General features: G+C 42.0%; 1 protein-coding gene across 1 annotated transcript; it reads right to left on the reverse strand.

Annotated features, from left to right (window-relative positions):
• Positions 1–915: 915 nt before the first annotated feature.
• LOC123140691 (uncharacterized) lies at positions 916–2,401 on the reverse strand. The gene is made up of 2 exons (XM_044559978.1): positions 2,073–2,401; positions 916–1,997 (listed from the first exon to the last, which is right to left on the reverse strand). The coding sequence occupies exons 1-2, from the start codon at positions 2,077–2,079 to the stop codon at positions 1,642–1,644; spliced, it is 363 nt and encodes a 120-aa protein (XP_044415913.1). The 5' UTR covers positions 2,080–2,401; the 3' UTR covers positions 916–1,641.
• Between the last annotated feature and the right edge of the window lie 24,534 nt (positions 2,402–26,935).

Genomic DNA, 26,935 nt, shown 5'->3' on the forward strand with positions numbered 1-26,935 from the left:
TGAATAAATATTTTTAAAACAAGAACATTTTTTGAAATTCCAGAAAATATATAGAATTATTCGAAAGCAAGAACATTTTTGGTATTCGAAATAATATTTCAAATGTATGAATAGGTTTCAAAATTTATTTCATTTAAAAAATATTCACTTATTTAAAATTTTCTGATGATTTTCAAGAAAAGTTCACTAAATAAGGGGAAAAAAGTTCGAGAAATTAGAAAACGTTCATTTAAGAAAACGTTCTAGAATTTGATTTCCATTTTTTCAAGTTCACACAATCAGAAAAAATAAAAAATAAAAAACTAAAAGAAAAAGGAAAAAAAATCCCAGAACAAAAGAGAACAAAACCCAGTTTAAAAAACACAAACAAACCTTGAGGTTTGGACTTCAATTATCCCTTCTGATATTAAAAAAAAGGAAGAGAAAAAATATCGAAGGGTGCCCCTACTTGAGCGTGCGTAGGAATCGAACTCGCGAAGTCACTATAGATGCTCGCGAAGAGCAAGCCACTGCGACACACGCGCTACTCTGTAAGAATTGCAGCGCGACTCTTAAAGAACTGTAGGCAGCCCTGAAAATAAAACAAGTTTGCCAAATTCCATAAAAATGAAATTTGTGGGCAACAGATTGAACTCTTCTCCTCACGCCAGGGAAGCTAGTCCATAGCCACTGTGGTAACTAGATAATACCCCGCGCGTTGCTGCGGGACTTGTAGATTGAAGAAAAATGTGTACATAGTGAATGAATAGGAAAGTATGTTTGGACATTTGAGCCATTCAGTAATCACTGACTGGTACTAAAAGTCTTGAGAAACCAAATTAGTTGAAATAGCATGTTCCTGCTCGAGAAGCAATGACATAAATTTTATCTGCAAAAGAAAAATTATCTATAAAAACTATAAACGTTCTAGGACTAAAGAGGCTAATGGCTATGGAAATGAATATAACAATATTTCTAGCCCTCAAGCATGGAACAAATAGAACAGCAAATGCACAAACTTAAGAAAAAGCAGTTGAGTACGAAAGAACCTAATAAAGGCATGAAAATTTAACCTTGATAAGGTAAGGTGAGATGAGTCATCGTATACTCGTATGGGCCACGGAGATGGATCCCAACCATTTCTTACTTGGAAAAAATATAGGCAAGAAATGAGATATCCCATTTCATTAGCTTTAATAACCTCATCTTAATTCTAGTACTTCCTCTCTGGTCGTGTGTCACGCCTCGGGCTACGTCGGCGGACATCGAGTCGCCTGGTCTTGCAACCCAGACGATTGTGCAGGATCCAGCTATCAGGTGAGCTGCGATTCAGTATGAGAGAGCTCGGTGAGATGGCTGGTGGCCCCGGGACCACCAGTAAGTGTGTGTGTGTGTGTGTGTGTGTGAGCAGGCGTTGATTAGTCTCTGAACTCTCTCTCTCTCTCTCTCTCTCTCTCTCTCTCTCTCTCTCTCTCATCCTCGGAGCATCACCCCTGCTACTTCCTCCTCCCTCTGTATCTCCAATTCCCCATCCCAAACTCTCCTGAATCGTTGAGGCAGATTTATACCTACACCACAAGGTCGAGTTATCCATGTAGGTGAAATTAAATTACTCTACTTACCTGAGGCAAGCAGAGCGTGAGAACGAAGAGAGCAGAGCACCTATTTTTCCTCCTCGACTGCAGCCACACTAGCTGGCTTGTCGGGCACCACGCCGGAGCAAGGAAGGAGGGGCTCTCCTTGGTGGAGCTGCGACGATTGCGCGGGGTGGGTGTGGAGGGCTGTCCCGGCCGGGCGAATCCGATGCGGACGGTCCGGCGAAGATGTTGTAGCAGCTGATGGCGCCGCGTCAGCCGGGTATACTTGGAACACGCACCAGCGACAGTGCCTGCAGACAGCGCCGGTGCATCGGCGAGAGGGAGGTGGCCGCAGACCAGATGCAGCAGGTCCGGCAGGAAGCCCGCGCACTCGCTCCTGCTCTTCCTCCATGTCAGTCGTCTCACAGCTGATCTTCAATCCTGCAACAGAGCGATGGGCTGATGATGGTAAGCGAAGTGCGGCAATTGATCGGATCGGGATTTTGTTATGGGTACCTCGCATCCCGGCGTGGAGGGTGTCCTCGTGGTCGTAAATGGGCGCTTGAGGGTGGCGGCCTGAGGTGGAGAAGAGAAGCCGATGTGAGGCACCAGGAAGGCGTTGTTGTTGCCGGTTACTCGCTGCGGGTGCGTGGTAGCGCAGTCCAGGCGAAGCCGATGCGGGGCAACGGCGAAGCGCCGCGGGTGCCGCCGATGCGCTGCGGGCGTGCAGCAGCGCCGGGCAGGCATGGTGTGATTGTGAGACATCGCGCGATGAGGTAGTGCGCACGAGAGTTCGATTCCGGTGGCGACGGGCTGATTAAGAATGAAGGTAAGACGAGCCGCCTCTGTGCTTTTCGACTGCCTAGTCAATTATAGAAGGAATCTCCCTCCTTTGTAGTGAATTTGTCCATGATGCTTCATAGTGGATTACAGTTATAAGGAGATTAAAGTTGAGGAAAAGGCAGGAGAAGAGTCCTTTTGGTGGGAAGAGGAGAGAACATACATTGCAGATCCGGAGATTGGCTGGTCCTCGGTTGGTTCTGGACACCGGTAATGGAAGGAGAAATCGTTTTTACATGTCGGATCTATTTGATGACGTGGACAACTTACAACGACGTGGCACATAGCTGATGTGGACAAAATTGGAAAACATGAACATTTTCAAAGAAAATTGAACAAATTTTTCAAAAATTAGAACAAAAATTAACATTCCAAACAAATTTTGAACTCCAAACTTTTGAAAACACAAACACAACATGACCAAAATTTGAAAACATGAGAACAAAAATTAACATTCTGAACCAATTTGTAGAACAAAAATAAGATTCCGAACAATTTTTAAAACACGAACAACAATGAGAACAAAAATTAACATACCGAACAATTTTTCAACTCCAAACTTTTGAAAACATGGACAAAATTTGAAAAGAATGAGAACAAAAATTAACATTCCAAACAAATTTTCAGAACAAAAGTAAGATTCCGAATATTTTTTCCAAAAATAAACAAAATCTGCAAATTAGGACATTTTTTGATATTTCTGTACAAATTTTGAAAATAAGAAACAAATTTTTGAGATTCTCATCTTTTTCGAATTTTCTTCATTTGAAACAGAATTTGAAAACAGGAAACATTTTCATATATTTTTAACAAAAATGTGTAAATGTAATCATTTTTCAAAATTCTGGACACTTTTTGAAAAAGGAAAATAAACTTGAAAACAAGGATGAGAAAAAGAAAAAGAAAAAGAAACAGAAAAAACGAAAAAGCAAACTGAAAATACTAAAAGAAAAATAATAGAAAGCTGAAAAACCAGAAAAGAATCAAAACAAGCAAAAACCCGGTTTAGGGAACCTTTTGGACGGACTGTGTATATCTGGAAGTGGGCCGGCCCATGTTTTGTCGCTCGCTTAGCTGTTCGATCGCCCGACACTTCGCCGCGAGAGCAACTAGTTAACGAGCGCTCCTTCGGGAGCCTCGCAACGATCAGCGCCACTTGGCGCGCTCTCAGCCATTCATCACATGTCGCGCTCTGGACACTTCCTTCAGATTTTGTTGTTTTTATTTTTCCGCACGCGTTTTCGGCTTTTTAAACGGTTTTTTTCCCCGGGTTCTTTCGACGTTTTGGTTTTCCCCGGGTCTTCCTTAGCTTTTCGACCAAAGAAAAAAAAATTATGCGAAAAAACGCGTTTTCTTTTTTTTTCATGAAAAGTCACGGTTTTTCTTCCGCGAAAGGCGCGGTTATGCTTTAGCGAGAGTCACGGCTGTGCCTTTCGGAAACAAAAAAAACGCATTTTCTGTTTTTATTTTCTTTCGCGAGAGTCACGGTTTTACTTCCACGAGAGGCACGGTTCTGCTTTCGCGAGAGTCACGGCCGTGCCTCTCGGAAAGGGTAAAACAAAACGCGTTTTCTGTTTTTTTCTTTTGCGAGAGTCACGGTTTTGCTTCCGTGAGAGGCACGGTTGTGCTCTAGCGAGAATCACGGCCGTGCCTGTCGGAAAGAGAGAAAAAAACGCGTTTTCTGTTTTTTTTTTTCTTTCGTGAGAGTCACGGTTTTGCTTTTTCCAGAGGCACGGTTGTGCTTTCGCAAGAGTCATGGGCATGCCTCTTTCGAAAAGGAAAAAAAACGCGTTTTCTGTTTTTTTCCTTCCACAAGAGTTACGGTTTTACTTTCACAAGAGGCACTGTTGTGATTTCGCGAGAGGCACGGGCGTGCCTCTTTCAGAAAGGGAAGAAACCGTGCTCCCGGTTTGGTTTTTTCGTCTGGTTTTTTTCATGAAAAAAAAGTTCGTCAAAACCTATCAACATGGGATCTAGTTTTGAAGATCTCGACGCGAGGAATCCAATGGTGAAAACGGTTTGAGTTTTGGACGTACAGTTTAAGAGATAAAACATTGTGAATAAACGGATCTACGAAAAAAGGAAAAACTCCCAGGTTGCGACAAGTAGCGCGCTCCATGTGCGCCACTTGTTGTGACCTGGGAAGGTGGAGTGTTCTTTGCAACCAGTACTTCTTAATTAGTGATTTCGCTTTGCCGTAGCGAGCATCCAATAGGGTTTCCCCCCCTATTTGTCGGATGCTAGATGGGCCAGCCCAAACGCGCGGTAGCACTGTTGGGGAACGTAGAAATTTCAAAAATTTCCTACGCACATGCAAGATCATGGTGATGCATAGCAACGAGAGGGGAGAGTGTTGTCCACGTACCCTCGTAGACCGAAAGCGGAAGCGTTAGCACAACGCGGTTGATGTAGTCGTACGTCTTCACGATCCGACCGATCAAGTACCGAACGCACGGCACCTCCGAGTTCAGCACACGTTCAGCTCGATGACGTCCCTCGAACTCCGATCCAGCCGAGCTTTGAGGGAGAGTCCCGTCAGCACGACGGCGTGGTGACGATGATGATGTTCTACCGACGCAGGGCTTCGCCTAAGCACCGCTACAGTATTATCGAGGTGGACTATGGTGGAGGGGGGCACCGCACACTGCTAAAAGATCAAGAGATCAATTGTTGTGTCTATGGGGGTGCCCCCTGCCCCCGTATATAAAGGAGCAAGGGGGGAGGCGGCCGGCCAAGGAGGAGGGCGCACCAAGGGGGGAGTCCTACTCCCACCGGGAGTAGGACTCCTCCTTTCCTTGTTGGAGTAGGAGAGAAGGAAAGAGGGGGAGAGGGAGAAGGAAAAGGGGGCTGCACCCCTTGTCCAATTCGGACCAGAGGGGGTGCGCGCGCCTCCTTCCTTTTGGCCTCTCTCCCCTATTCCCGTATGGCCCAATAAGGCCCAATACTTCTCCCCGGCGAATTCCCGTAACTCTCCGGTACTCCGATAAATACCCGAATCACTCGGAACCTTTCCGAAGTCCGAATATAGTCGTCCAATATATCGATCTTTACGTCTCGGCCATTTCGAGACTCCTCGTCATGTCCCCGATCTCATCCGGGACTCCGAACTCCTTCGGTACATCAAAACACATAAACTCATAATATAACCGTCATCTAACTTTAAGCGTGCGGACCCTACGGGTTCGAGAACTATGTAGACATGACCGAGACACTTCTCCTGTCAATAACCAATAGCGGAACCTGGATGCTCATATTGGCTCCCACATATTCTACGAAGATCTTTATCGGTCAGACCGCATAACAACATACGTTGTTCCCTTTGTCATCGGTATGTTACTTGCCCGAGATTCGATCGTCGGTATCTCAATACCTAGTTCAATCTCGTTACTAGCAAGTCTCTTTACTCGTTCCATAATACATCATCCCGCAACTAACTCATTAGTTGCAATGCTTGCAAGGCTTAAGTGATATGCATTACCGAGTGGGCCCAGAGATACCTCTCCGACAATCGGAGTGACAAATCCTAATCTTGAAATACGCCAACCCAACAAGTATCTTCGGAGACACCTGTAGAGCACCTTTATAGTCACCCAGTTACGTTGTGACGTTTGGTAGCACACAAAGTGTTCCTCCGGTAAACGGGAGTTGCATAATCTCATAGTCATAGGAACATGTATAAGTCATGAAGAAAGCAATAGCAACATACTAAACGATCGTGTGCTAAGGTAACGGAATGGGTCAAGTCAATCACATCATTCTCCTAATGATGTGATCCCGTTAATCAAATGACAACTCATGTCAATGGCTAGGAAACATAACCATCTTTGATCAACGAGCTAGTCAAGTAGAGGCATACTAGTGACACTCTGTTTGTCTATGTATTCACACATGTATCATGTTTCCGGTTAATACAATTCTAGCATGAATAATAAACATTTATCATGAAATAAGGAAATAAATAATAACTTTTATTATTGCCTCTATGGCATATTTCCTTCAGTCTCCCACTTGCACTAGAGTCAATAATCTAGTTCACATCGCCATGTGATTTAACATCAATAGTTCACATCACCATGTGATTAACACCCATAGTTCACATCGTCATGTGACCAACACCCAAAGGGTTTCCTAGAGTCAATAATCTAGTTCACATCGCTATGTGATTAACACCCAAAAAGTACTAAGGTGTGATCATGTTTTGATTGCGAGATAAGTTTAGTCAACGGGTCTGTCACATTCAGATCCGTAAGTATTTTGCAAATTTCTATGTCTACAATGCTCTGCACGGAGCTACTCTAGCTAATTGCTCCCACTTTCAATATGTATCTAGACCGAGACTTAGAGTCATCTAGATTAGTGTAAAAACTTGCATCGACGTAACCCTTTACGACGAACCTTTTGTCACTTCCATAATCGAGAAACATATCCTTATTCCACCAAGGAAAATTTTGACCGCTATCCAGTGATCTACTCCTAGATCACTCTTGTACTCCCTTGCCAAAATCAGTGTAGGGTATACAATAGATCTGGTACACAGCATGGCATACTTTATAGAACCTATGGCTGAGGCATAGGGAATGACTTTCATTCTCTTTCTATCTTCTGCCGTGGTCGGGCTTTGAGTCTTACTCAATTTCACACCTTGTGACACAGGCAAGAACTCTTTCTTTGACTATTCCATTTTGAACTACTTCAAAATCTTGTTAAGGTATGTACTCATTGAAAAAACTTATCAAACGTCTTGATCTATCTCTATAGATCTTGATGCTCAATATGTAAGCAGCTTCACCGAGGTCTTTCTTTGAAAAACTCATTTCAAACACTCCTTTATGCTTTGCAGAATAATTCTACATTATTTCCGATCAACAATATGTCATTCACATATACTTATCAGAAATGTTATCAGAAATGCTGTAGTGCTCCCACTCACTTTCTTGTAAATACAGGCTTCACCGCATGTGTGTATAAAACTATATCCTTTGATCAACTTATCAAAGCGTATATTCCAACTCCGAGATGCTTGCACCAGTTCATAGATGGATCGCTGGAGCTTGCATATTTTGTTAGCACCTTTAGGATTGACAAAACCTTTTGGTTGCATCATATACAACTCTTCTTTAATAAATCCATTAAGGAATGCAGTTTTGTTTATCCATTTGCCAGATTTCATAAAATGCGGCAATTGCTAACATGATTCGGACAGACTTAAGCATAGATACGAGTGAGAAACTCTCATCGTAGTCAACACCTTGAACTTGTCGAAAACCTTTTTGCGACAAGTCTAGCTTTGTAGATAGTAACACTACTATCAGCGTCCATCTTCCTCTTGAGGATCCATTTATTTTCTATGGCTTGCCGATCACCGGGCAAGTCAACCAAAGTCCACACTTTGTTCTCATACATGGATCCCATCTCAGATTTCATGGCCTCAAGCCATTTTGTGGAATCTGGGCTCATCATCGCTTCCTCATAGTTCGAAGGTTCGTCATGGTGAAGTAACATGACCTCCAGAACTGGATTACCGTACCACTCTGGTGCGGATTTCATTCTGGTTGACCTACGAGGTTCGGTAGTAACTTGATCTAAAGTAACATGATCATCATCATTAGCTTCCTCACTAATTGGTGTAGGAGTCACAGGAACAGATTTCTGTGATGAACTACTTTCCAATAAGGGAGCAGGTACAGTTACCTCATCAAGTTCTACTTTCCTCCCACTCACTTCTTTCGAGAGAAACTCCTTCTTCAGAAAGATTCCGAATTTAGCAACAAAAGTCTTGCCTTCGGATTTGTGATAGAAGGTGTACCCAACAGTCTCCTTTGGGTATCCTATGAAGACATATTTCTCCGATTTGGGTTTGAGCTTATCAGGATGAAACTTTTTCATATAAGCATCACAACCCCAAACTTTAAGAAACGACAACTTTGGTTTCTTGCCAAACCACAGTTCATATTGTGTCATCTCAACGGACTTAGACGGTGCCCTTTTTAACGTGGATGCAGCTGTCTTTAATGCATAACCCCAAAACGATAGTGGTAAATCGGTAAGAAACATCATAGATTGCACTATATCCAATAAAGTACGGTTATGACGTTCGGACACACCATTATGCTGTGGTGTTCCAGGTGGCACGAATTTGTGAAACTATTCCACATTGTTTTGATTGAAGACCAAACTCGTAACTCAAATATTTGTCTCCGCGATCAAATCGTAGAAACCTTATTTTCTTGTCACGATGATTTTCCACTTCACTCTGAAATTGTCTGAACTTTTCAAATGTTTCAGACTTATGTTTCATCAAGTAGATATACCCATATCTGCTCAAATCATCTGTGAAGGTCAGAAAATAACGATACCCGCTGCGAGCCTCAACATTCATCGGACCACATACATCTGTATGTATGATTTCCAACAAATCTGTTGCTCTCTCCATAGTTCCGGAGAACGGCGTTTTAGTCATCTTGCCCATGAGGCACAGTTCGCAAGTACCAAGTGATTCATAATCAAGTGGTTCCAAAAGTCCATCAGCATGGAGTTTCTTCATGCGCTTTACACCAATATGACCTAAACGGCGGTGCCACAAATAAGTTGCACATCATTATTAACTTTGCATCTTTTGGCTTCAATATTATGAATATGTGTATCACTACGATCGAGATCCAATGAACCATTTTCATTGGGTGTGTAACCATATAAGGTTTTATTCATGTAAACAGAACAACAATTATTCTCTAACTTAAATGAATAACCGTATTGCAATTAACATGATCAAATCATATTCATGCTCAATGCAAACACCAAATTTAGGTTCGACACTAATCCCGAAAGTTATATGGATTGTGCGATGATGATCACATCAATCTTGGAACCACTTCCAACACACATCGTCACCTTACCCTTAACTAGTCTCTGTTCATTCTGCAACTCCCGTTTCGAGTTACTACTCTTAGCAACTGAACCAGTATCAAATACCGAGGGGTTGCTACGAACACTAGTAAAATACACATCAATAATCTCTATATCAAATATACCTTTGCTCACTTTGCCATCCTTCTTATCCGCCAAATACTTGGGGCAGTTCTGCTTCCAGTGACCAGTCCCTTTGCAGTAGAAGCACTTAGTCTCAGGCTTAGGTACAGACTTGGGCTTCTTCACTTGAGTAGCAACTTGCTTGCCGTTCTTCTTGAAGTTCCTCTTCTATCCCTTTGCCCTTTTCTTGAAACTAGTGGTCTTGTTAACCATCAACACTTGATGCTCTTTCTTGATTTCTACCTTCGTCGATTTCAGCATCGCGAAGAGCTCGGGAATTACTTTCGTCATCCCTTACATACTATAGTTCATCACGAAGTTCTACTAACTTGGTGATGGTGACTAGAGAATTCTGTCAATCACTATTTTATCTGGAAGATTAACTCCCACTTGATTCAAGCGATTGTAGTACCCAGACAATCTGAGCACATGCTCACTTCTTGAGCTATTCTCCTCTATCTTTTAGCTATAGAACTTGTTGGAGACTACATATCTCTCAACTCGGGTATTTTCTTGAAATATTAACTTCAACTCCTGAAACATCTCATATGGTCCATGACGTTCAAAACGTCTTTGGAGTCCCGATTCTAAGCCGTTAAGCATGGTGCACTAAACTATCAAGTAGTCATCATATTGAGCTAGCCAAACGTTCATGACGTCTGCATCTGCTCCTGCAGTAGGTCTGTCACCAATAAGGCCCAATACTTCTCCCCGGCGAATTCCCGTAACTCTCCGGTACTCCGATAAATACCCGAATCACTCGGAACCTTTTCGAAGTCCGAATATAGTCGTCCAATATATCGATCTTTACGTCTCGGCCATTTCGAGACTCCTCGTCATGTCCCCGATCTCATCCGGGACTCCGAACTCCTTCGGTACATCAAAACACATAAACTCATAATATAACCGTCATCTAACTTTAAGCGTGCGGACCCTACGGGTTCGAGAACTATGTAGACATGACCGAGACACTTCTCCTGTCAATAACCAATAGCGGAACCTGGATGCTCATATTGGCTCCCACATATTCTACGAAGATCTTTATCGGTCAGACCGCATAACAACATACGTTGTTCCCTTTGTCATCGGTATGTTACTTGCCCGAGATTCGATCGTCGGTATCTCAATACCTAGTTCAATCTCGTTACCGGCAAGTCTCTTTACTCGTTTCGTAATACATCATCCCGCAACTAACTCATTAATTGCAATGCTTGCAAGGCTTAAGTGATATGCATTACCGAGTGGGCCCAGAGATACCTCTCCGACAATCGGAGTGACAAATCCTAATCTTGAAATACGCCAACCCAACAAGTACCTTCGGAGACACCTGTAGAGCACCTTTATAATCACCCAGTTACGTTGTGACGTTTGGTAGCACACAAAGTGTTCCTCCGGTAAACGGGAGTTGCGTAATCTCATAGTCATAGGAACATGTATAAGTCATGAAGAAAGCAATAGCAACATACTAAACGATCGTGTGCTAAGCTAACGGAATGGGTCAAGTCAATCATATCATTGTCCTAATGATGTGATCCCGTTAATCAAATGACAACTCATGTCAATGGCTAGGAAACATAACCATCTTTGATCAACGAGCTAGTCAAGTAGACGCATACTAGTGACACTCTGTTTGTCTATGTATTCACACATGTGTCATGTTTCCGGTTAATACAATTCTAGCATGAATAATAAACATTTATCATGAAATAAGGAAATAAATAATAACTTTTATTATTGCCTCTAGGGCATATTTCCTTCAAGCACAACCTCGGTCTTTTTAACCCTTTTGTTTTCATTTATATATATTTTTTAGTTTTGTTTATTATTCTAAATATTCTGAAAAAATTAGAAAAACATTTTACATACAACATTTAAAGAAACCATTAAACAACCATTTGAAAATATTTTTCATGTATACAAAATATATGTAATGTGTGTGAAAAAAGTTGAACATGTACTAAAAGTTAATCCAAACATTTGAAAAAAAAGTTAAAGAAGTATTTAAAAAATGCCAATGAAGGATTTGAAAATGTGAAATGTATAGAAAATATGTTCACCATGTATTAAAAAATATTAATTTTATATTTAATTTTTTAAGCCAAGCATTTTAAAAAATTAAACAAGTATTTCAAAAATGTTAGCCAAGCATTTGAAAAATGTTAAATGTGTATCGAAAACATGTTGAACATGTACTATTTAAATATATAATCTTGTATTTGAAAATTATTAGACGTGTATTAAAAATGCATTGGATATATACTAAAAATGTGTATGAGAAAACAGTGAAACCCGAGAGAAAACAAAAAGACGATGAGAATTGTGAAAGAACCAAACAAAACCGTAGAAGTAAAGAAAAATAGGCCGGTGAAAATCTAAAACAAAGAAAGAAAACGAAAGAAAAACCAAAGAAAAAATGAATTAAATAAAAAACCCATAAAGAAACAGAGAAAATTGGTGAAAAATCATTGAAAAAACAAAAACAGAAAAAACCGGAAAAACAATGGAATAACCCAATCTTTTACCTTTACTTGGTTGCGCCCTTCTGTTGTATCACAACCGCTACAATCGTCTGGTGGTTTGTGCTGCGAAGCTTTATTATTCAGGAGACCTAGGCTCTTGTTTGACGTGGACGACGTATTTTTAAAAAGGACTCCCTATCATACACTTTATTATAAAGAGGTATGGGCACATGCTCCACGCCCGATTTGTGAGGAAGATGTTTGCCCGGTTGCAAATAAATCTCCACCTGGAATCACCTAATTTCCGTTTCTTTTGTGTGTTGGATGTTTTGAAGCACACATTGATTGAATAAATTAGACTATTGAGTACATTTGATGTGTTTGCAACCACATTGATTTTAAGAAATCAGTCCAATGACTACTGTTTGTTTTTTGCTATTGCTGCTTCAGGATTCATCCCAATCCCATTCCCAACACGCTGCGTGTGTGTGTGTGTGTACACCAAGAGGCTGCAACTCACAACGTGGCCGTGTCAGGATCTGTACAAATCGAGACTTGCATCTGAAGAATTCAACACTTACCATTTTCATGATCGTCTGGATGTCACGGTTGGCGTCTGATCTGCATCCAACGGCTCCTTGCTCTCCTTACCGCTTTACTGGTGAGCTTCAACCCACGACGTAGATCATCCATCTAACGGTTGTTATCCCTCTTGCTGACTGTTTACTTTCCAGCAAAGCAACTACTGTTATTTGCTTTTAGCTGCTTTTCTACGCTTGTTATGGTTGTAAGGCTATAACGCCACCATTCTGGATTTGGGCAGGTAGCTTTCCTTGTATTGAGTTGAACACTAGCCACCGTTGTTACGTCCTATAGGCGTACTCGTATTAGCTCTCAGATTTACGATTTGATCCACTCATCAAAGCTGCTACTTCTCATGTTTACTTAAGTGTTTGGTCAGTTATTAGACTAAAACTGACAAATGGTAATCAGAGCTTCAAGTTTCTCGGCAGGGCAGTGCACCCGCGAAAACCCCCGCAAAAAAAGAGAGTTCCTTGACAGTGTACTGAAATAGGGCACCAATTCCGGTGGCGGTGAGTTCTTGGTGGCACTGGCAACGGTGATTTGTCCCGGTGCAGGACAGACGTGGGGGTAGTTTCCTAAGCACCTCTAGCTGATCCCACCTTCCCTGTTTGGTGTGCCTTAGCTATGCGGTGGCATTGGTATCGGCGATCGGCGGTGGTTGGATCTGTTCTATGAGGCCTGGTTGCAGCCTTTGTTATTGTAAAATCCCCTCCCTGGTACAGTGGATCTCTTGCCAGCAAGGTAACAAGGTATAAATCTTGTTGTAAAACCCTCCCTGAACGCTCCCCTGTTCCGATGGAGAAATCAACTGAATCTGGGAGCACTAAACTTCTTGAACTTCAGCCACTTCCGCAAGATGTGCAAACTTTGCAAAAGCAGCATGCTATATATCGACAAGAATTTACTGAGTTTACTGCATCAGTCACAAGAATTTCGCTACCTTACAGTATACTGTCTCAGAAATTTAGTCCAAAGGACGAAAAAATTCCCGTGTGTAAATCTGGATATTATATGTGCATGCACCAAGTTTCGATGAAAAAGGACATTTTTTGTGGCTTGTGTAAGAAAGACAATTTTCGATGCTTGATTACAGCTATTCACGAGGCAAATTTTTATCCTTTTTATACATGCCACAAAAACTGTCATTTTTCACCGAATTTTTGTCTTTGTCCGAATGTACGCGTAGTTTTTTTCCTCGAATTTTTTTAACATTTTGAAATGTGTTTTCTATACATATTTCATAACAGGTGTATCTACACCTAGAAGCCAAAACGCCACTCTCAAGCAAGGATAAATTCTTTTCTGATCAAGACTTACGGGGCAAAAATGTTTTGATCGGAACTTTGGATAATACTGTTGGAGAACTGAATGGATCACCTTGTCAAGCAATGAGCAAGAAAATATTGCAAAAATCTCTTACAACATATCTCTGAGGATGACAAGTCTGAAAATTGGCACAAGGGAAGAAGCCACAGTCCAAATGATATAAGGGCAAAGTTTATGTCAAATCTGAAAATTAGATCCAAAACATAGAGCACTATTTTGACAATTCTAGAACCCCTTTGGACCAAAACAGAGAGCAGTATTTTGACAATGCTACAACTCCCTTGGACCAAAGGGCTGAACTAGGAGCATCCTACCTCGAAGACCCTGCAGTACCATGGTGGGGAGGTACTAGTTATTCAGTACAAACTCTGCCATGGCACAGATTTTGCAGATACTTGGGAGATAGGTTTTCTGAAAGCTCAATGTGGGATAATCTGAAATCCTTCCATGGTCTCACCCAAACAGAAACAATTTCGACATATATATCACAATTTGTTAGAGTGCTGAATCTGATGGGAAGAGATACCCCCTCCCCCTACCTAATGAGTATTTAAAAAATTCTTTATAGTTGGACTGTGTGATTATATTCAAGCTCACTTACAAGTTACAATGCCATAAACCCAAAGATATGCAAGATGCCACGTGGATGGTCAGACAAATGGAGCTAGCTATACATGTCGAAAGGAATTATAACCCTCCTGCTAGTACACCTATGAGAAAACAAGGGACCTTTGAAGTTTCTAAACTTCCAGCTCCTTCATCTGCTCCTAAAAATTCTTACAAACAAGCAATTGGAAGGCATTTGCTACAAGTTCAAGGATTGCTCGAAAGAATCAAATTGCTGTAATCAAAACACATCAACCGTAAAGTATCAACATTGTCAGTGAGTATAAAGAGGAAGAGGCACCCGTAAACGAATTACTCGATGACTCCTTACAGGTGTCAATGCATGCCCTCAAGTCTTTAAAAACTTCCAAATATGCCTTTATGCGTTAGTTGACTTTGGGGAAGTACAATCCATTGCTTTGGTTGACACTGGCAGCACATCAACCTTCATAAGACCTGCTATGACAGTAAAAGTTGCCACTTAAACCCAATAAGAAATTAAAGGTGTTGGTTCCTAATGGAGGAGAATTATGGACTGAATTTCCAGCCCCAATTATTCCTATTTGATTCAGGGAGAAACATTCAATTCCACTTTCGGAGCCTTGCCTCTCTAGGGCTACGACCTCGTACTAGGAGTTGTTGGGTTTGTGCTTATAGTCTAGTGGAATAAAATTTAGCCCTAATGACTATGCAAGTTACTCTGTCATAAAATAAGAAGATCACACTGAAAGATAAGTCACTACGAAGTAGTGTTGAAGTGGTCCCAACTACAAATTTGCAAAAACAACTGAAAACACTTGTGGAGTTGCGCTACTGATCAAAGAGACAGATAATTCAAATAACACTGAATTGACAGTTCCACCTGAATTTCAGTTATTACTTTCTGCTTTTTCAGAAATATTGTCTGATCCTCAAGGTCTACCTTCCAAAAGGAGATGTGGTCACAACATCCCTCTCCAACCAGGGGCAAAGATAGTAAATTAAAGGGCCTACAGGTTACCACACCATAAGAGAAATGTCATGGAAAGGATTGTGCATGATATAATTGATGCATCAACTATAAGAGCTAGCTCTAGTCCTTACTTCTATCTATTATTCTAGTGTGAAAACAAGATGGAACTTGGGGATTCTGTAATAACTATAGGAATGAAATACACAAACAATTAAAAACAAATTCCTTATCCCAGTCATTGAGGACTTGCTAGATGATTTTCATGGGGCTTGCATCTTTATCAAGATTCACTTAGATGTGGCTACCACCAAATTAGATAGGGGGAACAAGATATTGCAAAAATGGCTTTCAACACACATATTTGCCATTATGAATATGTGGTAACATCATTTGGATTAACCAATGCACCAGAAACCTTTCCAGCACTAGTGAATAGCGCGCTTGCACCCTTCTTAAGGATGTTTGTCTTGGTTTTCTTTGATGACATTTTAGTCTACATCAATAACATGGAAAAGCGTGTAGAGCACCTCAAAAAAATGTCTCAAATACTCAAGGATAATGAGTACTTGGGACATGGCATATCTGGAGAGAGTGTGTCTACTGATCGTACAAAAATAGTTGCTGTCAAGGATCGTAAAAAATGTGTCTAAGCTTAGAAGTTTCCTGGGGCTTGCTGCCAGCGGATGCGGCCGAGCACGTCCACAGATGTACATGGGGCTGGATTTGCCAAGTCCGTAGATGCTCTTAGGGCATGTACGCATGCGCTAGGGATTATTTCCTGGCTTTTTTGTCCAATTCGCATCCAATCTCAGGAATTTGGTTTGTATCCATGCCTAACGAATCGCAGGGTGCTTCGTGAGTATTTTCCCCGCAAGCGTATATTTGATAGGCAGTGAGTGCTATCATGAGCTTTGCGATCAACAGGCTTTTTCCCTTTTTTAGCGCCTCTGCATTGGAGAGATAGGGGCTAGCCCAGATTTGCGTTGGAGTAACACCTGTAGATCGCGATTGGCGTTGAAGAGAGGGGCTCTAACCCAGACGCTAGCGATAATTAGCGAAAAAAATTCTTATAGCGTTCGAATACATGATGGTGTGGAGATGCCCTTAGCGCACAATGTTGTGCATAAAGCTTGAATCCCAGAAACATCCGGTCAAATTTTTAATGTCGTGGAGAATGTCGCCTACATTGATTTACCTTTATTTTCTCATCTCCCACATCATTTCGCACATTGAGGCAATCAATTTCAACAATTATCAATTGAAGACTCTTTCTCCGTAGGCCGTAGCCATCAGAACTACATTCCCGGAGAAGAAGCAATCTCCGCAAGCCGAGTTCGTGATGGTGTCAATCTTTCTTTTTTTGTAAAGAAAATTCTATGTATAGGTTTTTGTAGTAAACTTATTAATTTTAAAGCAAAGGTTTCTTTTAGTAGATATACTCCTACGCATACGCATACTAGGAGTATACTCCTTTTTGATAAAAGGAGTATAAGTACGCATCATGGATTGGTTGGACTTTATAGATGTTGCCATTGCAAAAAAAAAAAAAAAAAAAAAAAAAAAAAAAACAGCGGGAAGTATGTTTTGGGCCTATGTTTAGTGGGAAACCTTCTGGGCCTATGTTTCACGTATCCATACTATCGGATTGGGCTGAGCCATTATCGGCTCTTGATAAGCCGCACGATTGCTGGAGTATTGAAGCGCATTTCCTACTTCCACCCGGGCGAAGACAGCGGAAGGAGCGGTGCTGCCGGTGACCTCACCCCGGCCGCCCCGTCTCCGGCAGCCGCCACCGACGGTTCGAGGTCAGGCCACCCTTCTCCTTCCTCTCCTTCTCCACCTTCTAGTAATTTATTTTCTTTCGCTTCTTTTTTTCTCTTCCCGAAAACCCTAGATTATTTTTTCCTCAACTAAACCCCATCATTAATGGAGACAGTTGAGGAAAGGGGGAGGAGATAGATACATCATGGATCCTTCTGCTCAGATTCCTCAGCGGTAAGATCAACACTCCATTGATTATTACTTACATTTTAAGACAAAAAAGACAGAGTTTGTATATGTTTTTGTGTCAAAGAGGGAAATGTATTATGTATATGCTCGTTGTATGTTGGATTATTTCTGAAACACAAATTGACGGAAAGAAATTGCTCCACTGGATAGATTAGATGTATTTATTTAATAAATCAGTCCACTGATTAGTGCATTTTGAACCTATTCCTAACACGGGAGGTGTGGATGCAAATTGGTGGCGGTGTTCCACAACGCCGGCTGAGCCCTTGTCCGTGGAGCACGATGGAAGTACTACTAGTTCCACCTCGATGCTGCTGGACAATGAGAACCTTCTCGAGGAGATCCTCCCCCGCGCCTTCCTCGTCTGCACGCGCTGGCGTCGCATCCTCTCTGACCCACAGTTCCTGACCCGCTTCCGGAAACACCACCGGGAGCCTCCTCTGTTGGGCTTCTTTGCAGAGAGTACCCACACAAGATACAACTTCATGCCTCTTCTGGGCATGAGGCCCAATGACATCCCTGTCACGCGCTTCTCTGTGCCCAAGAGCAGCGATCCATACAACCGTTGGGACTTCCTTGGCTGCCGCCATGGCCTTGCCGTCCTTATCCACGAGCGTGGGCATATGGTTGTCGTATGGGATCCCCTCACTGGCCAGCAGCACCGCGTGCCTTTTCCACCAGGGCTCTGCAATCCCAACCGGGATAGTGTGTGGCTCTGGCAAGCCGCGGTGTTGTGCTCTGACACTGAAGATGGGCATGTGCATGGTGATTGCTTCTTGAGCCAGTTTAAATTGGTTTTGACATGCGGTGGATACACAGGAGCATTGGCTTGCCTCTATGAATCGATTTCTGGTGTATGGGGAGATATTGTTTCGACGACAATTAAAGATGTGATTGTTAAGTTCAGGCCCAGTATCCTCATTCGCAATACAATTTACTGGTTGTTTGCACAAGGTGACATCCTTGCATTTGATGTTGAAAGGCAGACTCTGTGTGATTGGGAAGCCGGAAGCCGCCCGTCGTACCGATTGCTACTCCTTTCCGCTGGTGCGGACTGATGATGATTGTTGCCTTTGGCTTCGCAGTTTGTTCAAAACCAAGCATCAAATTATGGAAGAAAAAATCAAACTGTGATGGTGTTGTTGGATGGGTGCTGTTACAGAAGACCATTCAGCTGGTGGGCTGTTTCCACAGACAATGCATGTTGACCACAAAAATGTGGCGATGGTGGGGTATGACGAGTTGTGATTGTTCTGTCTACGTACATCAGTGACTTCTTGCTCCAACTTGAGTCCCTGCAGTTTAGCAGATTTACTAAAAGAAATTGCTGGTCTTACAAGATCCTTCATCCATACAGAAATTTCTATACTGCGGGTAAGGCCTTCGTACCTTGTGTGTGTACAAACATGATTTATTCACATTACTATAGCTATGTGTTTGCTGTTATTTTCCGAATGTACATGATCGATTACATATATTGTTATAACTTGTATTGTTTATATTTTGTCAGTCTAGTGATCGTTTGGAAAATTAGCAATGTAATTAATTATACTAGTATTACTAATCTAAATTAAATCTAGCAAAAAATACAACTATAGCTATTGTTCCAAGGTCATTACTAAACTGTGTATGTGTTCATGTTACCAATCTTTTCCGCATTTGTTTCCCATGAAATGGTGATTGCCAACCACTGCTCTAAAAGAATATAGAGAAAACCATCTGATATGTGAGATAGGTAATCAATTGGGACATATGGAAGCATAAAACCCGTTATGTTTTTTGTGAAATAGGTAATCGGTTGGGACATATGGAAGCTTAAAGCTTGTAATGTTTTTTCCATTCAATACATTTCCTTGTTAGATGACATTTATCTTGATTTACCGTTATATTTATCATCCACTCAAAACATTTTTTTCTTGAATTTGAATAATACAAAGTAATGCTCATCTTTTAAGTGACTCAATCTTGGCATATTTTGTTTGATGAATATAACAGGTACACATTCTCTGCTGAACATCTAAACCATCTTAACATGTCTTGGTTAAGGATTATTATTATTTTTCCTTCCAGATGTCAGTGGATGTGGCTTCATTTACTGTACTCTTTCTGATTGGTCCAGATTCTCCTTGTTTTTCCATTGATTTATTGTGCTTCGTTTCGTTGTAGGTAAAGGACTTGGGTGGAAACGGGTCGATCTGAAACTGTGAACATGCAAGATTTGCCAATGTGCTTGTTGGCTGAACAGGTGGGGTAAATTTATCTTCTTACTATGTGTATATCCTTTTGTCTTGGTCACTACACTCCTACTCTGTGAGTCTCTCATGTGCGAATAACAAACAAATTACATCTTCAATTTCTTGGCAATATAGGAAGTATAGGTTTCCCTCTAATGGGGCTACCGAGTCAATAATCTTATAGTTTTTCTACGTATGTAGTTATGCAGCAAAAACACATGGGAACATATTAACCATAGAGGTTGAAGTTGTGCTATTTTATTTTCGTATCACGTTTGTAATGTTGGTCATGTGTAATGATGGCGAGATTATTCAGATTTGGATATTTATAATTTCCACAATCATGAAGTTGATATTTACTAATCTGTGACATATAGCTTCGTCGGATTCCGTGAGTGACTAGTACAAATTATTATAACTGATGAACGTGATTCTTTGCAGGTATCTAGAGTAAAATTCGGCCCGTTGAGGAGCAGAGATGCCTTCAATGCTTCTATTTGTATGTCGGGGTATTTAATGCGGTTAATGCTGAAATGGACACTCTATGTAGCATGTAGGTTCTTCTACTTTTTCATGGTGTAGCCTGTGAAGTGGTTTGGTAGGATATAATTGTGTAATCGATCTCATCTATTACCTCATATATGTAGACATAATTCAGCTTTAACGCCTCGTGGAGTTGCTTTAGTTAATCCTTGGCCATGTGATTACTGAATGTACTGGTACTATGCATGCACTCATGGCCGTGCATTGGTATACACATAACAAGAATCATTCTTGCCAATCCCGCTGTAATAATGCTCTCTCAGACCACCAAATGTAGCTAGGAAACAATGCTCAGTTCTTACAGTTGACTTTGCAACACGATTGTGAGCTAAGGCAAACAAATTCCTTTTACGTTAGATCTTTTTGGTGGAAATTATTTCTTCAGATTTCGTGGAATATCGACATGTCAATGGGGTGATGATTCACCAATCTTGTATTGGAAGGACAAAGGGTGTAAAGAGAAGCTCCACTAGTAGAAAAGAGGGCTTTGGTTCAGGCCGGGTCAGCCCATTAGTCCCGGTTCAGTCCAGAACCGGGACCCATGGGGGCACTGGTCCTGGTTCGTGAGGCCAGGGGCCTGCCGGGCCTCGTGGGGGCATTGGTCCCGGTTCGTTTGGCTCCTTTGGTCCCGGTTGGTGGGACGAACCGGGACCAATGGGCCTCGCTCCTGGCCCACCACCATTGGTCCCGGTTGGTGGCTTGAACCGGGACCACAGGCTGCCCTTTAGTCCCGGTTCATGCCACGAACCGGGACCAATGAGGTGCCTATATATACCCCTCTCCCGCGAGCAGAGCACTCCAGTGCTCTGTTTTTCTCTGGCCGGCAAGGGGAGGGCTTTGTGGTGCTCTACCTCACCTCCTATGCACATGAGGTGTTCGATGAAATGCCCGAGCCACACTAGTTAAGCTTTCTCGTCTCGAAGCTCGACCTCAAAGCTCCATTTTCCTCGAGATTTGTCTAGGTTTAGCGGCCCGTCACGTCCCATTCCCGTCTTCACCGCTGTCGATCACTCGCGCCGATCTCGTCGCCGGCACCACCGTGGTGAGCCTCTTGTTCTTATCTTCTTTCTGAAAGAATAAAATTCTTACTTTAGATAGATACTTGTCTAATTTTCTTACTATTTTATTGCTTGTTATTATATAGTGCGATGGTTTTGGTATCCACCCCCGTCGTCCCTCGTCCTGTCTATGATTCGGATGTGGTATATATTATCTTTATAACTATTGGTTCATTTATTGTTTATGAAAATTATGCCGACCAACGTGACATAGATTTTATTTATCTAGGAGGTATGTGAATCGGAAATTCCAACCGACCCTATTGTCGAGAGGTTAAATTTAGTTGAAGAAGAAAACAATTTCTTGAAGGAAAAAATAAAAAAAATTGAGGAGTAGAAGATGATATTGGAGTTGCATGTTGCGGATGTCGTCGATGATCACAAGATAAAGACGGATGCAATGCGCTTGAAGATTAGAAAGATTAGAAAATATGCCATTCATTCCGAGGCTTGGTATTATTATGCCGTTGGATCAATTGTTACCTTGGTTACGATTATGATCGCATTTGTTTTCGCATTGAAATGTTTTACATAGTTTCAATGTATGGTTTAATTAATTAGATGCTCTGGAGAGCTATATGTTGTTAGATGAGAACTATGTATGTACTTTGGTTTTAATGTGATGATGAACTTCTATTAATTTGGTCACTTAATTATCTATTCATGATGTTCTGTAATGGTTTTTGACACACTTAATTATATATAATGTACGCAGATGAACCGGCAATGGATGTACGGTGACAGACACACCTCCGAGTACATTAAGGGCGTGCATGATTTTCTCAAAGTGGCTGAGGCAAACAAGCAAAATGGTTTTATGTGTTGTCCATGCCCTAAATGTGGGAATACGAAGTCTTACTCTGACTGGAAAATCCTTCACACCCACCTGATTTACAAGGGTTTCATGCCACACTATAATGTTTGGACGAGGCACGGAGAAATAGGGGTTATGATGGAAGACGGCGAAGAAGAAGAGGACGGTGACAACTATGTGCCCCCTTAATACGGTGATGCTGCAACGGGGGAAGCTGCTGAAGATCAAGAGGAACCAGACGATGTGCCCAATGATGCTGCAACGGGGGAAGCTGCTGAAGATCAAGAGGAACCAGTGCCCGATGATGATGATCTCCGCCGGTCATTGTCGATGCAAGGACGCAATGCGAAAGTCAAAAGGAGAAGCTGAAGTTCGATCGCATGTTAGAGGATCACAAAAAAGGGTTGTACCCCAATTGCGAAGATGGCAACACAAAGCTCGGTACCATACTGGAATTGCTGCAGTGGAAGGCAGAGAATGCTGTGCCTGACAAAGGATTTGAGAAGCTATTGAAAATATTGAAGAAGAAGCTTCCAAAGGATAACGAATTGCCCGACAGTACATACGCAGCAAAGAAGGTCGTATGCACTCTAGGATTGGAGGTGCAGAAGATACATGCATGCCCTAATTAATGACTGCATCCTCTACCGCGGTGCGTACAAGGATCTGAACGCATGCCCGGTATGCGGTGCATTGCGGTATAAGATCAGATGAGATGACCCTGGTGATGTTGACGGCGAGCCCCCCAGGAAGAGGGGTCCTGCGAAGGTGATGTGGTATGCTCCTATAATACCACGGTTGAAACGTCTGTTCAGAAACGAAGAGCATGCAAAGTTGATGCGATGGCACAGTGAGGACCGTAAGAAAGACGGGAAGCTGAGAGCACCCGCTGACGGGTCGCATTGGAGAAAAATCAAGAGAAGTACTGGGCTGAGTTTGCAGGTGACCCAAGGAACGTATGGTTTGGTTTAAGCATGGATGGCATTAATCCTTTCGGGGAGCAGAGCAGCAATCACAGCACCTGGCCCGTGACTCTATGTATGTATAACCTTCCTCCTTGGATGTGCATGAAGCGGAAGTTCATTATGATGCCAGTTCTCATCCAAGGCCCTAAGCAACCCGGCAACGACATTGATGTGTACCTAAGGCCATTAGTTGAAGAACTTTTACAGCTGTGGAATGGAAACGGTGTACGTACGTGGGATGAGCACAAACAGGAGGAATTTAACCTGCACGCGTTGCTGTTTGTAACCATCAACGATTGGCCCGCTCTTAGTAACCTTTCAGGACAGACAAACAAGGGATACCACGCATGCACGCACTGTTTAGATGACACTGAAAGTATATACCTAGACAAATGCAGGAAGAATGTGTACCTGGGCCATCGTCGATTTCTTCCGACCAACCATCAATGTCGAAAGAAAGGCAAGCATTTTAAAAGCGAGGCAGATCACCGGAAGAAGCCCGCCATGCGTACCGGTGATCACGTACTTGCTATGGTCAATGATTTACATGTAATCTTTGGAAAGGGTCCCGGCGGACTAGCTGTTCTGAATGACGCTGAGGGACACGCACCCATGTGGAAGAAGAAATCTATATTTTGGGACCTACCGTACTGGAAAGACCTAGATGTCCGCTCTTCAATAGACGTGATGCACGTGACGAAGATCCTTTGCTTGAACCTGCTAGGCTTCTTGGGCGTGTATGGGAAGACAAAAGATACACCTGAGGCACGGGAGCACCGGCAACGTTTGCACGAAAAAGACGGCATGCCTCCGAAGCAGTATGAAGGTCCTGCCAGCTACGCTCTTATGTAAGAAGAGAAAGAAATCTTCTTTGAATGCCTGCTCAGTATGAAGGTCCCGACTGGCTTCTCGTCGAATATAAATGGAATAATAAATATGCCAGAGAAAAAGTTTCAGAACCTAAAGTCTCATGACTGCCACGTGATTATGACGCAACTGCTTCCGGTTGCATTGAGGGGGCTTCTACCGAAAACGTCCGATTAGCCATTGTGAAGCTATGTGCATTCCTCAATGCAATCTCTCAGAAGGTGATCGATCCAGAAATCATACCAAGGCTAAGGAGTGATGTGGCGCAATGTCTTGTCAGTTCCGAGCTGGTGTTCCCACCATCCTTCTTCAATATCATGACGCACGTCCTAGTTCATCTAGTCGACGAGATTGTCATTCTGGGGCCCGTATTTCTACACAATATGTTCCCCTTTGAGAGGTTCATGGGAGTCCTAAGGAAATATGTCCGTAATCGCACTAGGCCAGAAGGAAGCATCTCCATGGGCCATCAAACAGAGGATGTCATTGGGTTTTGTGTTGACTTCATTCCTGGCCTTAAGAAGATAGGTCTCCCTAAACCGCGGTATGAGGGGAGACTGACTGGAAAAGGCATGCTAGGAGCAGACTCAATAATATGCAGGGACGGGCATTCTTGGTCTCAAGCACACTACACAGTTCTACAGAACTCTACCTTGGTGACCCCGTATGTCGATTAACACAAGAACAGTCTGCACTCCAAACACCCGGAGTAGTGCGACGACTGGATTACATGTGAACACATCAGGACTTTCAGCAGTTGGTTGGAAACACGTCTCAGAGGTGACAACACTGTTTGTGATGAGCTGTACTCGTTGTCCAGGGGACCATCTTTGACTTTATTGACTTACAAAGGATACGAGATAAATGGGAATACATTTTACACGATCGCCCAAGATCAAAAAAGCACCAACCAAAACAGCGGTGTCCGCTTTGATGCAGCAACCGAGAGGGGAAAGGACACATATTATGGTTACATAGTGGACATATGGGAACTTGACTAAGGACATGATTTTAAGGTCCCTTTGTTTAAGTGCAAATGGGTCAATCTGTCAGGAGGCGGGGTACAGGTAGACCCACAGTACGGAATGACAACAGTGGATCTGAAAAATCTTGGGTACACTGACGAACCGTTCGTCCTAGCCAATGATGTGGCACAGGTTATCTATGTGAAGGACATGTCTACCAAACCGAGAAAAAGAAAAGATAAGGAAGCAAATACATCATACGATGAGCCAAAGCGCCACATAGTTCTTTCAGGAAAAAGGGACATCGTGGGAGTGGAGGGCAAGACAGACATGTCTGAAGATTATGAAAATTTTCATGAAATTCCTCCCTTCAAAGTCAAGGCTGACCCAAGCATCCTAATAAACGATGAAGATTATCCATGGTTACGGCGCAATAAGCAAATGACACAAGCGAAGAAAAAGTGAATACTTTCTCCCGCAACTATTATGATGATACCATGCCAACTTTGTAACAGACGAGTATGATACCATTGTCCATTTTGTACACGAAGTGCATCTAGTTTTTTTCGTAACCCTCTCAACTTTCTTGCACATGCTATGTGGATGAAATGATGATACCATGCCAACTTTCAACCTTTTCAGAGTTCATTTGAAATGCTTTTCAATTTCAGGGTCTTATAGCTCAAAATAATCAATAAATGCATGAAAAATAACAAATGAAGTGAGAAAGGGTTGAAAATTGATGATGTGGCTTTGAATGGTGCATTTTGAACACACAAAAAGTCAGGAGTTCAAATAAGTTTAAAAAATGAAATCCCTTTGTAACAGACGAGTTTCCGTATGAAATCCTGATACTTCGAAAGAGATTGTCCGTTTTGTACACGAAGTGCATCCAGTTTTTGCCGTAACCCTCTCAACTTTCTTGCACATGCTATGTGGATGAAATGATGATACCATGCAAACTCTCAACCTTTTCAGAGTTCATTTGAAATGCTTTTCAATTTTAGGGTCTTATAGGTCAAAATAAACAGTAAATGCATGAAAAATGGTGCATGAAAAATAACAAATAAAATAAATAAGTAATTAGAAACAAAATAATATAAACTTTAAAATATATATGTAGAAACAAAATAAAATAAACTTTAATAACATAAATAAAATTTATGAAACTAAAATTATCAAAGTATTTTCTGTTCAAAACATTATAAGCAACCTCTAGTATTATTGAAACTAAAATTATATAAAATTGATGCAACTAAAATTATCGAAGTATTTTCTGTTCAAAATCATTGATAGGAAAAAAGAATTTTCATAAAGAACTTTTTTTGTTAGAAACTTTAATAGCAAAAAGAATTATCATAAAGTAAAATAAATAAGTAATTAGAAACAAAATAAAATAAAATAAATAAGTTAAGGGCTAGGGCATTAGTAACGACCCTTTAGTCCCGGTTCAAAAACCCGGACAAAAGGCCTTTACCAACCGGGACAGATGACCCTTTTTCTACTAGTGCTCTTAGATCTTTAGTTTCGCAGTTTTGGAAGGACAAAGTCAGTGCCACATGGTGCTGACTCCTTGGCGTGTATAGCTGGCTGCACTAGCCGATCGCAGATGAGGTGTGGCCACGGCATTGGTAATACATCTGGGAGCTCGGCTGCAGTCCGCTCCGGGCTGAGTAGCCGCTTTCAGCCGTGGCTCAGAGTCCAAGCCTGGGCCAGCGGTGGTGCCAAGAGGAAGAAGTGTGCGTTCACGGGGTGCAAAGCGCCGGCGATGGCCATGTCCAATTACTACTACTTGCACATCCTCTCTGATCCCAATCAGGTCCTGCGTAAGGCCTGCGAACATATCATCAAGAGTGGTGCACAGATTGCCCATCATAAAAGCATCAGTTCCTGCCCTCTGCAATGTTCACTTCCAAATATCTCAGAAGAACATATCACAGGCTTATAAGAAAGTTGGCCTTAAGCTACCCCCTACTGAACATACCTCCTAGATTTTGGTTTCTTTGTTTCCGAATGTGTTCGTTGGATCCAGGACAGGAGAGAATCCCGAAGTGTTGCAGAAAGGAAGGAATGCCCCAAAGATGGGAATGTTGGCTGGCTATTCTTTGATATCTTTAAATTGTATG

This window comes from Triticum aestivum, chromosome 6D (genome assembly GCF_018294505.1).
Source record: "Triticum aestivum cultivar Chinese Spring chromosome 6D, IWGSC CS RefSeq v2.1, whole genome shotgun sequence".
NCBI classification, from domain to species: Eukaryota; Viridiplantae; Streptophyta; class Magnoliopsida; order Poales; family Poaceae; genus Triticum; species Triticum aestivum.